The sequence below is a fragment of the Sinocyclocheilus anshuiensis genome, unplaced genomic scaffold, assembly GCF_001515605.1.
Source record: "Sinocyclocheilus anshuiensis isolate Anshui unplaced genomic scaffold, SAMN03320099.WGS_v1.1 scaffold85, whole genome shotgun sequence".
Classification (NCBI taxonomy): Eukaryota; Metazoa; Chordata; class Actinopteri; order Cypriniformes; family Cyprinidae; genus Sinocyclocheilus; species Sinocyclocheilus anshuiensis.
In genome coordinates this window covers 2,769,357-2,785,431 of record NW_015536800.1, presented here as the reverse complement: position 1 = coordinate 2,785,431, position 16,075 = coordinate 2,769,357, and the positions used below count along the sequence as shown (strand labels likewise).

Sequence of the window (16,075 nt, the reverse complement as noted above, 5' to 3'; positions counted from 1 at the left end):
CTAAATATTTGAATTGACTCCACATGTTTGCCATTCTTATATAGGGGCAGCATGAAATACAAAACTATCTGTGTGTGTTTCAGATTGTGAACGGCCGCCTGCAGTACACATTTGACTGCGGCAGTGGTCCTGGTGTGGTGTCTGTGCACAGTACCCAGGTCAGTGACGGACAGTGGCACACTATCTCTCTTGCGGTAGATGGTAACTATGCTAGACTGGTCCTAGATCAGGTCCACGCTGCGTCTGGCAAAGCTCCGGGAACTCTCCGCACCCTCAACCTGGACACCAGCATGTACTTCGGGGGTCATGCACGGCCAACATCCGGCTCGGGAAGACTTGTGGTAAATGGGCTGCGGGGTTGTCTCGAGGGGATCATGTTTAATGGGAGGGAGCTGCCGCTATCTCAGGTTCGAGGAGTTCACTCAGTCCTGGAGGAGCTGGTCGAGGTGGCTCCCGGTTGCAGCTTGGCTCCTCCACTCCAGGGCTGCTCCAGTAACCCCTGTACCAATGGAGGCACATGTTCATCACTGCCTAACGGAGGTATGTGTGGCCATTTTTGGTTTGTTTTTGATTGGAGTCATTGCAGTTTAGTCAGATATAGGACTAATCGAGCCGAGCCGTTCCGTGCCGTACCGTACTGAGCCGTGCCGAGCCGAGTCGTACCACGCAGTGGAAAAGCACCATAATATGCTTTGCTCTATTGTGTGTTGTAGGGTATTTCTGTAAGTGCACCGCTGCATTCATGGGCACACACTGTGAAGTCACTATCAGCCCCTGTGCCTCTAATCCCTGCCTCTATGGAGGCACATGTATCCCACGAGGAGGAGACTTCTACTGCCAGTGCAGAGGACAATACTCTGGCCAACGGTGAGAACACATGCACTTGTAACCACAGACGTTATTCTGACACTGAGCAATACTTTCATTGTACCTGCAATCAAATGATGTGAAGTCTCGGTCATTTTTAGTATATGTAGGTGCAAATTTATTGCATTATCTACAGTACAGACATGCTTCAAGTTTGACCAAAAAACTTTTCTTATTTTAAAAAGGTGTTCAGGTACTTTTTGTATTATTTTTGAACATTAATATTTCATCTTTTTAGATAACTTTGATCATTCTGACCATGTGCTATCTTTGTTTTAAAAAAAAAACAATTTTGATAGTTCGTGCAATGACAATCATACATTTTTAAGAGTGGATTAAGTGCCCAGGTATTTTTGGGATAACTGTACACTGTCTGAATACAGAAATATTCAATAATCTCCATTATATGACACTGTTATAAACGGGTCTAATTTTCATTCTTTTTTTTTTTATTTTAAATGTTAAATCTCTGATTTGTTCCCAATACTTTTAATTGAAATTTTACATTGACCTTGTTCCTCTCTGTCTAATTATTTTTAAAGTTTGATATTTCATTAAATTAGTTCTTTTTCCATTTTAATGACATTTTGTATACTCCATGTGTAGGGCAAATAAAAGTAAGCTCTGTCAATATTTTCATAAATTAAACTTCATTAACATGCATGGTGTGACTCAAACTAAAGAAAAATACTTCAGAAATCCATGTGGCATTCTCAGTAATTCCTATTAAATTGGAAATTTAATCAGAAGCTTTGGAAGGCAATGTGATTGATAATCAGATTTAATTCAGTAAGACAGAATCAATTTTCTCTTTGAGAAATTTCTACTGCAATTAAAAACTATCCAAACACAGTTCTTCCTATTTAAAGTTTATCTAAAGTTGTGCATGAGTGAAGATTCTGAATTACATTTTGGCTCTTTGTAATGTTCTACCAGGTGTCAGCTGGGTCCATACTGCACAGATAACCCGTGTAAGAACAGCGGCAAGTGCATTGATAGCCTGGATGGTCCTGTGTGTGAGTGTGAGCTGGGTTTCCAAGGAGACAGGTACATCCTTTGACCCATCTAATAAAACTGAGACTTGATTGAATAAGTCAAACATATATTAAATGGGCATAATGAAAAGCTTCTTTATGAGATGCTACTTCTCTTGAGATGATACCTAGATGAGACTTTTTAAATTAAAAAAAATATATATTTTCTATTCAGCAAGGATACATTAAATTGATTAAAAGTGACAGATTTTCTTTTTAAGTAAATGCTGTTCTGTTGAACTTTCTATTCATTGAAGAATCCTGAAAAAAGTATCATGGTTTCCACAAAAAAAATGTTATTAGAATTAGCATATTAGAGTGATTTCTCAACTTTCATGGGATAATGGCTGCTAAAAATTCAGCTTTGACATTACAGGTTTAAATTACATTTTAAAATATATTCAAATAGAAAACAGTTATTTAAAATAGTTATAATACATCATAATATTCCCATTTTTACTGTATTTCTGATCAAATAAACACAGACTTGGCAAGCATTAGAGACGTCTTTCAGAAAACTTCAATCTTTTGAAAGTGTAGACTGAATATGCAGCTGTGTATTTACAGTACATGCTTGTATGTGTGTTTAGGTGCCTCAGTGATGTAGATGAGTGTCTGAAGAACCCTTGTGGCAATGGTGGTCACTGCCAGAACACGTACGGCTCCTTCAACTGTAACTGCTCTGCGGGCTACAGTGGGCGGCATTGTGAACTCCTTTCCGAAATCCGCAACGAATTTGTCTCCACCTCTTGGAACATCGGCCTGGAGGAAGTAATCGGAATCGTCGTCTTCGTTGCCAGCATCTTCCTTCTCGTCATACTCTTCGTCATGGTTCGCAAGCGCATTTGCCGGCGCTCAAAGTCCAAATCTGACGATGACGACAAGCTTGGCATAGGCACAGGAGCCTCGCATGCCTTCCTCCATCGGCCGTACTTTGACTCCAGACTCAACAAGAACATCTACTCCGACATCCCGCCGCAGGTCCCTGTACGGCCCATCTCCTACACTCCCAGCATTCCAAGCGACTCCCGCAACAATCTGGACCGCAACTCGTTTGAGGGCTCAGCCATACCAGAGCACCCAGAATTCAGCACATTCAACCCCGATACAGTGCACGGGCACAGGAAGACGGTGGCTGTCTGTAGTGTAGCACCTAACCTGCCTCCTCCCCCACCCTCCAACTCTGTGTCTGACAGTGACTCCATACAGAAGCCCAGCTGGGAATACGACTACGATGGTATGTACAGAAACCCATCCGCAATCCGAATGTCATGCTTGTGACTTGTAAGACAATCTATTTTATGGGCTCCGAAAGTGAGGGAAAGTTTGTGTGACTGTTTTCTTCTCCTCACAGCTAAAGTAGTGGACTTGGATCCGTGTCTAAGTAAGAAACCGGTAGAGGACAGTGCCTGTCATCCTTACAACTCCAGAGGCAGCATGTCTGAGGTCCACTCTCTCAGCTCCTTCCAGTCCGAGTCATGTGACGACAATGGTATGTATGGAATAGAATGCATTTGCTTTTACTCATCTTATAGATGACTGCTAGATCATAACCAGCCAGTTATACTACAGAATATATGTGAAATACTTCTGTGACAGATATCAGACTGATTTATACAGTATGTTTCTCTGTAAACAAGATGAAAAAATATTCTGCTTTAGCAGACAAAAAATGTTATGTTTGGAATGGAAACACCTAGTGTACTTTATACTGTGATACATACTGACAGTATACAACAAATGCTGTGTATTAATTTAAACAAAATTTTTTGCGAAGAAACAGTTTTTATAAAAAAAAACATTATGTTAGCCGCACCTGCAAACTCTTCTAATTCAAAAAGATATTTATTTTTATTTCTAGAACTATATAAAATAGTTGACTGAAATGTGAAGCTTATCATTTTATGAAAATGTTTGTTTTTGTCAAAACCTTGTTCTTACAAGGATAACATATACATTACAGTTGTCTTTTTCCACCAGTCCTGTGCCGCACACTGACACAATCTTACTCAAGCTTGATTGATGTTTAGTTATCATCTCATAAATAAACCTGTATCTGGTATTACTTCTGTTCATTCAACATTCTACATACTGCACAGTACATACATAGTGTAGAAACTTCACTAGTATTCTATTCCAAACATAATCTAAATCTCTTGCATGTTCTTTTAGTTTTTTTTTTGTTTTTATTTGAACATCTGCTAACCTTGTTTGTCTTTATTTTACTGATGTAACCGAGTGTAAAGGGTGATATGTTTTTGGGTCATGTGTTATGTCGTTTCTCTCTCTCTTCCTTATCGCTGCACTGGGGCTTCAGCTCCCATTTGGATCAAATCTCACCACAGACACCGAGCAAGGTTTTAAATAGAGGCCTGCTCGTAAGTGAACACTCGCCCACGGTGGAAGGAAGCGATCACTAAAGGCCCTGCGAAATTCTCAATGCATAAAAAGAAGAAAGCTTGTCTTCCCTCTAAGCCCCCTCGTCTTTTTCTTTTGCCATTGCCGAGAGCAACTTCTCATAAGTTTTTCATCATTTCAAGGCAACATCTGAGAATGAGCTATATAGTATCTTTATTAGTTCTCTGTGTGAAATTCATGTTTTGGATCTTTTCTCTTCTTTTTTTCCCCTTCCTTTCTTTGTGTCTCTTAATGAAGCCAATGGATGGTTGAAGACATCAGCTCAGAGTGTAAAAGCAGGGTATGAAAAGTACACATGATGGGTCTCCAGCACACACAACACAACGTTTCTGTTGATCCTGATTACTGTAATCTGAAGGCCTTTTCACATGACTTATGACAGAACTCTGTGGAACAAACTGTCAAGCTATAACATATCCATGCACTATTTTGCGGTCAGGTCACACCTTGTAACAGTACTTCAAGTACAAGTTTCAGCTTTTTATTGGCTGATCAAAGCAACAAATGATAGTTGTGTTGAGAAATGTATTGAAACCTGGGATGGGTCAGGATGCCAGGATGTTTTATTTTAGTATTATTTATATTTATAGTATTTATTAATATTTTGAATTAGCTTTGTTTTTAATTTTCATTTAATGTTAGTTTATCTTTTAGTAATTTTATATGCTTTTGTCATATTTAATCTACATATTCCTATTTGGCATTATTTAATTTCAGTTTTAGTTATTATTTCAGTAGGTTTTTGATCTAACTATATTTTAGTTCAGTTCAGCTTAATTTTTCATTACAAAAAAAAACAATTTATAGTTTTAGTTAGTAGCACTGCAGAATGGTTATCTAGCAAGTTTATCCATTACCTTTTTTTTTTTTTTAGCAGCATTAGTTTAATTCAAACGAAAACTTGTGTGAAAACTAAGAGAAGTTACATCTCAAATTCTGTTGTTGCTCTCCAATCATTGAATGCCTTAGCAGCGCTGAACAATCGTGTCTGAACCTGCTAGATGATTTTTCAAATGTCATTTGACCTGACATGAGTCATGTGAAGGGGACTGCAGTCATCTAACCATTGACTCTTGACCCTCATTTGACCTTTTCAACCCCCGACCTTGACCTAACAACTCCTAACCCCCACTGAAACTCTGATAAACACTAATGCATTATATTGAATGGATTTTTCATATTTTCTTATGGCCATGTACCCGTATATTCCTCTAAAGCGTGAACCCTGCTTCTTTAATTTTTCTCCATCTGCTGGTTTTGGTTTGGGGCCAGAGAGTGTCTTTGTTCTCTTTTTATCTTTGAGAATTTTCCTGATCTTTCCTTTCATCACTCTGTTAATGTGTGTAATCATGAGCACAACATCAGCCGTCACTCCCACTGTCCTTCACCAGAGCTCAACCCAGACGTGTGCCTTACCGACACAACCGAATCCCTCTGCCATTAACCCATCCCTTAGATCAAACCCTTGGCAGAAGCCAAAATCCCATAAATCCAGTTAGTATCTGTTGTTCTGACAGTGCCAGTCAATCAGTTCAAATCCATCAGTTTTGTCAGATGTCAGAATGCAATGTCTCATCGTGAGAAATGCTTTTGTCTGTTTCCTCTCTCCCTTGCAATCTTGCCTTCCAGTGTTTCTTTCCTGTAATGTTTACTTCTGAAAAATTAATGTTAGATTTCTCTTTATCTGCCCTTTTTACAAGCCTCCCTAGTGACAGTAATCCACCTTGTCAGCTCTGTTGTTGACTCGGTGGAGAAAGAAGGTAGTATTTTGCTGCTTCAATGCTGATTATTGGTATCTGTGTCGTTAGCGTTTGGTGATTATTAGGTCTCCAAAATGCCATTTTCTTCACCTAAATTACATCTACAAAGACAAAGAAATTAAAAATGACTAATCACATCTTTAAAAATTCAATCAAATGCCTCATTAGCCAATCAGGTGCCTCATTTGATTTCAGTGGCACATGATTGTTCAGCTAATTTGAGGTGGAAAATTGCAATCTTACCAAGACTGATTTCACCTTCCCGCCATGTTTCTGTGCAAGCAAATGGCATGAAGATCGTGTCATACTGTCATGGTTCCTACATTTGTATCCACCTTGTCCTGCACTCTTTTTTTCACAGTGTTTTTCGATCTCGTAGTCTTTGACATTTTCTCTAACTCTCTTTTCTCTGCAATTCTGTTTGCCTTTTATCTAAAGAGTCTTTCTCGGCTCATGAACACAAGAACCCAAGAGGTGATTTATTTTTATTTTGTACAATTTGCCTGAAGCCTTTCGATTCAATTTTTTGTTTTATTTTGGCCCTTCAATATAACAAAACTCTGCATGTCCACAAAATCTGTGACAAAAATAGTGTCAAATTAACTCTCCTTTTCAAATCAACTCACTACTTTTGGTATTTAGAAATGAATGGGGCTTGTGCAATTTTTGTCACAGCTTCGTGTCATAAAAAGTTTTTGTGTGTGTGAGAGAGTGTTTCCAGTCTAACTTGGTGTCATCTCTCAAAAATTCCCTCAAAATCCATAATAATAACCAGAAAACACTCTCGCTAATAATATAATGTGGACAAATGGATCTAGCATTGACTAACTGTCATATTGTCAAGGTTGTTTTGTAAATCCACAAACAATATACATATTCAGAGTTAAGGCTGATTTATACTTCTGCGTCGAACCTACGCCGTAGCTCTAGCATTTTGCATGTGTACTGCACGTTGACGCGGACAACGACGCAGAAGTATAAATGAAAACTGACGCATAGCCTACGGCGTAAAGGCTACGGCGTAGGTCCGACGCAGAAGTATAAATCAGCCTTAAAATGTACATGTGTGGTGTGTATATTTGTGTGCACTCCAGTAATATTTGTGCTGTGCTGAATGATCTGTATAGTGTTGGTGTGATACTGACGTTGCATGCTGTTGGTTTTAAATGACTTGGCTGGTATTAACTGAGTGGTTTGAAGTCAATTCAACTTCTATTCACAGAATAAATTGCAATTGTTACTGTTTAATATAGAAACAAGTGCATATTATTCTAAATAAAAACGTCTTTATGATGTAACTTAACATTAGTGTAATACAAGTTATGGCAGAAGCGTTAAAAGAAGGGATTGATGGCTAGCATCGTTTTACTAATTTCCTGCTCAACTTCTGTTTTTTATACTACTTTAACTCTTTCCCGCCAAACACAGAATTTTCTGTTATTCATGAGACAACGCTTCCTGGCCAAACACAGAATTTTCCGGGTTTCCGTGTTCTCACTATTATACACTAGGGGGTGCTATTACGCACCTCCTGAATGAGTTTAGAATCACTCAATCAAAAACACAGATAAGGAAGATGCAGAAATGAGCGATCTCATATGTAAGCATATGTATATGAAAAATAATGCGATCATCAACAATAAACAGCATATAAATGAAAACTGCCTAATGTTATCGAGTGAAATGTCGATCCAGGAAGTGGTAAAGGACTATGCAAGCTTTAGGAGTGCTGATGGAAGCGATCTACTGCATCTTTGCTTTGATAAGAGTACTGAATATGATCCAGATGTAGTATTTGATAAAAATGCGATTTTCTCAGCTTTTTGCTCAAAATGTTGCTTTTTTTTTATGAAACCTACCTACATTCAAATATTTATAAAGAAGAATGTTTGAAGCTAGAATAAAACAGATTTTGTTGTTTAAAAGTAAAAGTATTAAAAGTAGAGGGTCTGTTTTTATTTTGATATATTGCATGTTCAGATATTCATACAACAAAATATTCTAGGGGCCATGAAATTTTAGTCAAAATCGTCAAAAATGCTGGCGGTGGCTGGCAACTTTTTTCAAAAACGCTGGCAGGGAAAGAGTTAATATTAAGTAAAATAGGTTATGAATGCCATTTTCAAAACCAAAATGGACCTCTCTGAAGTTGAATTGACACCAGCCTTTTTTTCAGTGTGTAACCTAATCTAATCATAATATTTTTTGTTGTTGTTCGTATTTGTGGCACGGTGATATTTATTATTATTTTTGTCTGACAGGCTATCATTGGGACACATCTGACTGGATGCCGAGCGTTCAACTTCCTGGAATCCAAGAGTTTCCTCATTATGAGGTAGTGGAGGCCCCACCCACCCTTTACAGTGACCCCGCCCTGCTGGACACAGACTACTATCCGGGCGGATACGACATCGAAAACGATTTCCCTCCCCCACCCGACTACTTTCCGTCCCATGATGACCTGCCCCCTCCTCCGCCCGTGCCGGTGTACGGAGAGTGCTACGACACGTTGCAGCCCACCACACGAGCATTAAACAGCGCCCCCTCTAGTCCTGGAGGGTCCGGAGTACGCCAGCGCCCACCCTTACCCCAACTCTACAGCCTCACCCAATTCCTTCCCCACCACCATTACTCATCAGACCCCGAACCCCAGACCAACCCCACCAGCACCATCACGTCGTCCTCCACCGGAGGATACCGGCGCAGAGGATTCCCGCTGGGCTACGGCTGTGACTTCAATCCCCCTGCTGCCGATAACATGTCGCTGTCGCTCTACACGTCCACGGCGTCCTGCTCGGACATGTCCGCCTGCTGCGAGGAGTCAGAAGTGATGATGAGCGATTACGAGAGCGGTGGAGAGGAGGAGGGAGCGCAGTTTCAGAGGCTCGTCATATCGCCACTGGACTCTCAACATCAGCAGCAGCAGCATACTGAAGTCTGACACTGGATCCAGAATATCAAAAGTGCCTAAATGAAACCCTGCTACAGGAGACTTGACTGTGTTCAAACCATAACCACACCACATACAAGGTACACAAACGTAGTCTTACTATTAACGTAAATGCCAAACATCCAAACGCACACGTTGTATACATCTGTATCTCACTCGAGAGAGAGGTTTTGAAAAGACTTGCTTAAACATGAGTTCTCTTCTCTAGCTCTTGTGGGCTGTTATTAATATTATTATTATTTAACAGTATTGGGGAGAACATTAGACTTGGCTGTACCATTAAATAATATGTTGATCATCATGCATAAGATCATGCTGAGATGTACAATTTACACAGAAAATATAACTGATATGTTGTCATGGATATTGGGAGAAAAGCTTTCAATCATCAAGGTGATATCTGTATTTGTATAGATATAACCATGCAAACTGATTTTTTTTAATACAAATCCTCATTCATTTGTAATGTACATTTTAATGTACAGTTTTGATTTCACGGTTTAATAGGTTTTTGTAGATATGTTTTGCTTTTTTTCCCAAAAAAGAAAGACATGAAAAAGTAGTGTACCAACTCATGGTGTGTCATTATCAGCCTTACTGTATGTTCATTCACAAGCAATGAAAAAAGCATAAGAGAATCTTAAAAAAAGAATAATAAAAAATGTCAAGGTTGTGAATGTGTGATCATCACAACACGTTCATTTCTGAAAGGACATCTACATATTCTTGTGATGTGTTATGTTTTTTTTTTGTTGTTGTTGTTTGTAAATTGTGACTTTGGAACATCTTTATTTTTTGACCATGAAAATGGGACCCAATATATTTATAGTGCGAGATTATTCACAGACATGTGACTTTTTCAGGGTCTGCGTGTGTGTGTGTGAGCAATGCTATGGTCTTGTTTTATGATTTTTATTAAATACTGCCACTAGCTTAACTGCTTTACTACTGGCAATAAATTATTCTCTAAAATGGGTGTTTGTCTTGCATGCATTTATTTACTTTTTATACTTGAAATAGTTCACATTTATAAAGAGAGATCAATGCTTGAATGTGTTGATCTGTGATTAGACCATGCTGTGTTGATAGCAATTTAGATGCATTATTCTTGTCAGCAACTGTGATAACAACAAGAAGGGAAACAATCTTTAGGGACCCTTAGTTATAGTGTATTTAATTTTCTATGGATTTTAACAGCTCCATTATGGCATGAAAATAATTAAATAATAGCTGTTTAATGTTTTTGAAAGACATTTCTTATGCTCACCAAGGCTGCATTTATTTGATCAAAATACTTAAAAAAAAAATAAATAATAATTATAATCTTGCAAATGATTTCCATTTCAAATAAATGCTTGTCTTTCCAGAAAACAGAAAAATATTAAACAGCAAAAACTTTTTCCAACTTTTATAATAATAACCATTATTTAGAATGATTTCTAACAAACCACACAAAACCAGAGCAGAACCGTTGCAACACCAAACAACACACAATGCTTCAATAGTAGTGCGTTTTCCTAAATGATTCAATGACTGTTCATAAAGTCACTTGCTTCGTTCCTAAATAAATACTTTTTTAACGAATTGGTAAAGTGATTCAAATGACTCGCGCGTAAAGATGATCACTTGTCGCCACCTACTGGCATAATGTTTTCCAACACTTTTACGCCATAAATAATTAATTAATTAATTAATTAATGACCACAGAGCAAAGCTGTTGAATAACACCTGATCTGAGGTTGTTCTGAAACGATTGCATGCAAATTCTCATTTACTGATTTTATTATAGAAGTCTAAACATTTCATTAAAAGTCTGAAATGTGCATCGTTTTGGGAGGTCATTCTGACAACTACATTCTGACAAACTGGTCTTCCTGTAATTTTTTTTTCTTGTGTTTATGACATCTATAAATAGCCTACTGCTTGTTTTGATATACACTTTTGACTGTTTGAAATAATCTCAGGGGCTAAAACTATAGTGAATTATAGCCTATTTATCAAAAATGTGCTGTATTGCCCTATCAGTTGACAGACTCGTTGAGTATGTTGTGTTTAATGATAACAAGCAAGCTAGTAGTAGCCTGTGATACTATGATCCTTCAGTAATTTTTTGGGGATTGTGGCAGCTTTACTTGCTCCTGCATGCCCATGTTAATTGATTAAGCGCTGGTTAGTTATAAACAAGCACGAAGGGGGAAAATGTGTATATTTCTACAGTTTTAATCGAATAAAACAGGCCAGGACACACATTCCATGGCCATATGTCATCGTGATACAAGTTTTAAAAGATGCAGTTCTAAGCCATTATGTCACAAATTAATTTAGAATGTTCGATGAGTATTCATTTGAGTGCACACGAATTTGGATTTTGTTGGGAGTCGGCGAGTGATTGTGAGTATGCTCTTCACTTAGGGTTTGGGGATGTTTCTTTTAATCAATATATTTTTTATTTTATTTTCTGTTTAAGCTATTGTCTCAGTGTCTGTATTTAGACAAATTTGTGGCTGTCTGTGAGGAATTTTCAGGTAGGCTGATACATGAATCACTAATTAATTATTCTGATTTTTATAATGCTCACGCACACAAATTATATTCTTCGATATCTTAAAATACTCTTGATAATTATTAACGCGTAATAATCCCTCCGATCGGTGTAGTCAAGGCCGTTACCGATATCCTTCAACTGTTTACCTGTGCTCTAGTCTTACTTTAGTATTTTTTACAAATAAAAGTAGCCTATAATAATTCCAATAATAAACTAAAAAGAAACTAAATAGACTAGACTAGACAACCGCATACTGTATATGAACAAGTAAAACGTTTTTTTTTTTTTAAGTAGCTATTTTCACATTCACCTACTTAAAGGGGTCATAGGATGCTACATGCACTTTTACAAGTTGTTTGAACTGAAATGTGTGTTGGCAGTGTGTGTACACAACCACCCTATAATGATAAAAATCCAACCGGTGTTTTCTTTTTTAATGTGGTTAAATGTTTTCCCCTTTCTCAAATCGAGCCGATCTCAGATGCCTGTCTGTGTGATGTCACACAGACAGGCCCCTCCCACGATAGTTTGATTGACAGTAGCATTTCAGCACCGACTGGACTGGTGTCTTACCTCAGACCCGCTCTGAGTGAGCTGTCAATTGAGAAATTTTAACCAAACTATGTTACAGACTTTTCATTAAGACCCTAAAGAATCATATCAACTTGTGGAAAATGGGCATCATATGACCCCTTTAACCTCTAGGCATTGGCATCATGCACATTATATTTATAGTTATGCATTTGTCAGACAATATTTTTATCCAAAGCACATCGAATTCAAGGTAGCCTATACATTTTATCAGTTCATGCATTCCCTGGGAATCAAATCCAAGAAATTGGCATTGTCAGCGCCATATAGCCTGTTTGAGCTACAAGAATGCATTTATGCTTTAACAAGTAAATTGATTACAATTTATCAAATTAATATGAATTGAATATGAATTTTGTATAATGTGAATAATATGAATTTTAAAACACTAAAGCAACCAGCTTCTGGGCTTACACAGCTCTTCTCTTTCTTCCACAGTGTTTCACATACAGTTAATTGTTGCACACAAACAGCCTTTCAGAGTTTTTTTTTTTCCTGGATAACCTGTCTTACCACCACCAAAGACACTTATTCACCATACTGAGCATGTCAGCCATGCACTACAGTCCCACTGATGAGCATGATGAGCTCATCACGGCCCTCCTCGCAGGGCGGTGGTGGGCAATAATGGAGGTGGAAGATCTTTTGTGGTCATCATCTAAGAAGAAAGAGTGTGGGGAACTCACTTCAGGCCAGTGGTGGGGAATAGTGGAGGCCCCGCAAGGAGCACCTGTTACTCCTCAGTACCAACAGGGAGAGCTTGTGCCTGCCAGGTCCCCTGAGGAAGACCAAGAGGAAGTACCTATGCCAGGCTCATTCCCTGAAGCGGCACTAGTGCCCACCTTGGGCCAAGAGGAAGCACCAGTGCCTATCTTGTCCCCTGAGGAAGCGCTGGTGGCAGATGGGTCCCCGCAGGGAGCACCTGTGCCTGCCAGGCAGCAACTGAAGGAAAAACTGAAAATTCCCCAAAACATGAGACTTTCTCTAACAAGGGATGCCATCTTGACACCCTTGCCACTAAGGCCCCCAAAGGGACCACCACCTAGGCCTGCCAAGACTCCAAATGGTCCCCAGAGGAAGCCCCAGTGCCCGCCTCAGCCCAAGTGGAAGCGCCAGTGCCTAAAGAAACACCAGTGGCCTCCTCGCCTCAAGAGGAAGAATCTGTTTCCACCTCGTCCCTCGAGGAAGCACTCGTGGCAGATGGGTCCCCACATGGAGCACCTGTGCCTGCCAGACACCGATTTAGGGGAAAAATTAAAGTCTCCGAAAATATGAGATTTTTTCTAAAAAGGGATGTCATCTTGACACCCTTGCCCCTAAGGCCCCCAAAGGGACCACCACCAAGGCCTGCTAAGACTCCAAAAGGAGCAGCAGTGCCTGCCTCATCCGCTGGGGAAGTGCCTGTGCTCTCCTTGTCCCCAAAGAAAGGGCCTGTGCCCACCTCATCTCAAACGAAAGCACCAGTGTCTGCCTCGTCCCAAGAGGAAGCACCAGTGTCCACTGCAACTGCTGAGGACGTACTTGTCCCTGCCAGGTCCCCAGAGAAAGCACCGGTGCCTGCCTTGTCCCAAGAGGGAGCACCTGTGACCACTGCATCCTCAAAGGAAGCACCTATGCCTGCCATGTCCCTCAAGAGATCACCAGGACTCTCTGTGTCTCTACAGGGAGCAACCAAATCCACTCTGAAGAGACCGTGCCCATGGAGAACTGGAGATTTGTTAAGTTCCACCTATCTTTCCTTTTTACTTTTCAGATACGTTAAATAAATAAATAACATCTCTATTTCAAATCCTTTGTATTATTTTCCATTAGAAGTTATGTTTAGATTTTGTCTCTCATTACATGATGATGTCTGTTCTTTCAACAGGAAAATGCAGATGTGGTTCAGCCACCTCCACACAAAAAGTGTGTGAGAAAAGACCCTAGAGCCTCCCCAAGTTTCCAGCACACCCTGAAGAGGCCATGCCCATGGAGCACTGAATCATCTGTAGGTCACTTCTGTCTCTCATTTCTACTTTTCAGATTTATTAAAAAAATAATATCTCTATTTAAAATCCTTTAAAGGGATAGTTCACCCAAAAATGAAAATTTGATGTTTATCTGCTTTTTCTATGTACACAAAAGGCCTATTTTTCTCAAATATTGTTCACACATCTGTCTAAATCTGTGTTCGATCTGAAGATGCTGGATGTGGAGGTCCTGGGCTGGTGTGGTTACACATGGTCTGCGGTTGTGAGGCCGGTTGGATGTACTGCCAAATTCTCTGAAACGCCTTTGGAGATGGCTTATGGTAGAGAAATTAACATTCAATTCACGGGCAACATCTCTGGTGGACATTCCTGCAGTCAGCATGCCAATTGCATGCTCCCTCAAAACTTGCAACATCTGTGGCATTGTGCTGTGTGATAAAACTGCACATTTTAGAGTGGCCTTTTATTGTGGCCAGCCTAAGGCACAACTGTGCAATAATCATGCTGTCTAATCAGCATCTTGATATGCCACACCTGTGAGGTGGATGGATTATCTCGGCAAAGGAGAAGTGCTCACTAACACAGATTTAGACAGATTTGTGAACAATATTTGAGAGAAATAGGCCTTTTGTGTACATAGAAAAAGTCTTAGATCTTTGAGTTCAGCTCATGAAAAATGGGGGCAAAAACAAAAGTGTTGCGTTTATAATTTTGTTCAGTGTAGATGCCTTTAGTGACTGTTTCTATGGGCCGCAGGAATCTACTTATATGTATATAAGTAAACATCAATAAACATCAAATTTTCATTTTTGGGTGAACTATCCCTTTAATGATATGAAATGATATGTCTTTAGATCTTGTCTAAGAAACTCTTATTATACCTGCCTGTGCATTACATTATGATGTCTGTTCCTTCAACAGGACAGTGAACATGTGAATCAGCTCCCTCTACAAAAGAAGCAACATGTGGGAAAAGGACCTAAAGATACTATAAAATGAACGAACACATTGTATATATGAACAAATAAAATGTAAAACAATACAACAATACACTTGAATGAACTGTGGTTTTATATAAATATTTTATGTCAAAACAGTAAACTTTAGTCTTATGTTTCAATATTATAAATATGGACACAGTAAATTCTAAACCACATTTTAATAGTTTTAATATTTGTGACCCTGGACCACAAAACCAGTCATAAGTATCCAGTCAATATCCTTTTATGTCTAAAATTTTAGAAAAAGTTGTGTCTGCTCAATTTTTGCTGTAAAGTTGCTTTGCAATGATTTGTATCGTGAAAAGCGCTGTACAAATAAACTTGACTTGACTTGACTTGATAAGTAGCACAGGTATATTTGTAGCAATAGCCAACAATACATTGTATGGGTCAAAATGATCGATTTTTATTTTATGCCAAAAATCCTTAGGATATTAAGTAAAGATCATGTTCCATGAAGATATTTTGTAAATTTCCTACCGCAAATATATTAAAACCTTATTTTTGATTAGTAATATGCATTGCTAAGAACTTAAAGGCGATTTTCTCAATATTTTGACAGATATTCAAATAGTTGTATCTCAGCCAAATATTGTTACATCCTAACAATACATCAATGGAAAGTTTATTTATTTAGCTTTCAGATTATGTATAAATCTCAATTTTAAAACATTTATTTTTGTGGTCCAGGGTCACATTTCTAAAATGACAACGAAAAGAGGCAAGGCATCATCAGAATATGCACGTGTTTCCAGAGCCACATTTTATTTTATTTATTTAAATGAAAACATGTAAAATGGTTTATAACTGATAAATAATTGATAAAGGCCTGGGTCGGTAACTGAGTAAGCTCTTACCTCAAATGCTCCTGTTCATGTGTAAGAAGCCATCTATCCAGCAGAGGGCGATATTGTAGCGCAATAGACAAGGGCAAAGGCT

General features: G+C 38.8%; 1 protein-coding gene across 1 annotated transcript in view; it reads left to right on the top strand.

The window, feature by feature from the left end:
* LOC107656821 (protocadherin Fat 1-like) overlaps positions 1 to 10,001 on the top strand; it is a 103,302-nt gene extending 93,301 nt beyond the window's left edge. The window contains exons 23-28 of the mRNA XM_016444778.1: positions 84 to 540; positions 714 to 867; positions 1,804 to 1,914; positions 2,492 to 3,138; positions 3,256 to 3,393; positions 8,341 to 10,001. Of these exons, the coding sequence (XP_016300264.1) occupies positions 84 to 540; positions 714 to 867; positions 1,804 to 1,914; positions 2,492 to 3,138; positions 3,256 to 3,393; positions 8,341 to 9,020 (2,187 nt within the window). The 3' untranslated portion in view covers positions 9,021 to 10,001. The remainder of the gene's footprint in view (positions 1 to 83; positions 541 to 713; positions 868 to 1,803; positions 1,915 to 2,491; positions 3,139 to 3,255; positions 3,394 to 8,340) is intronic.
* The last annotated feature ends 6,074 nt before the right edge of the window (positions 10,002 to 16,075 follow it).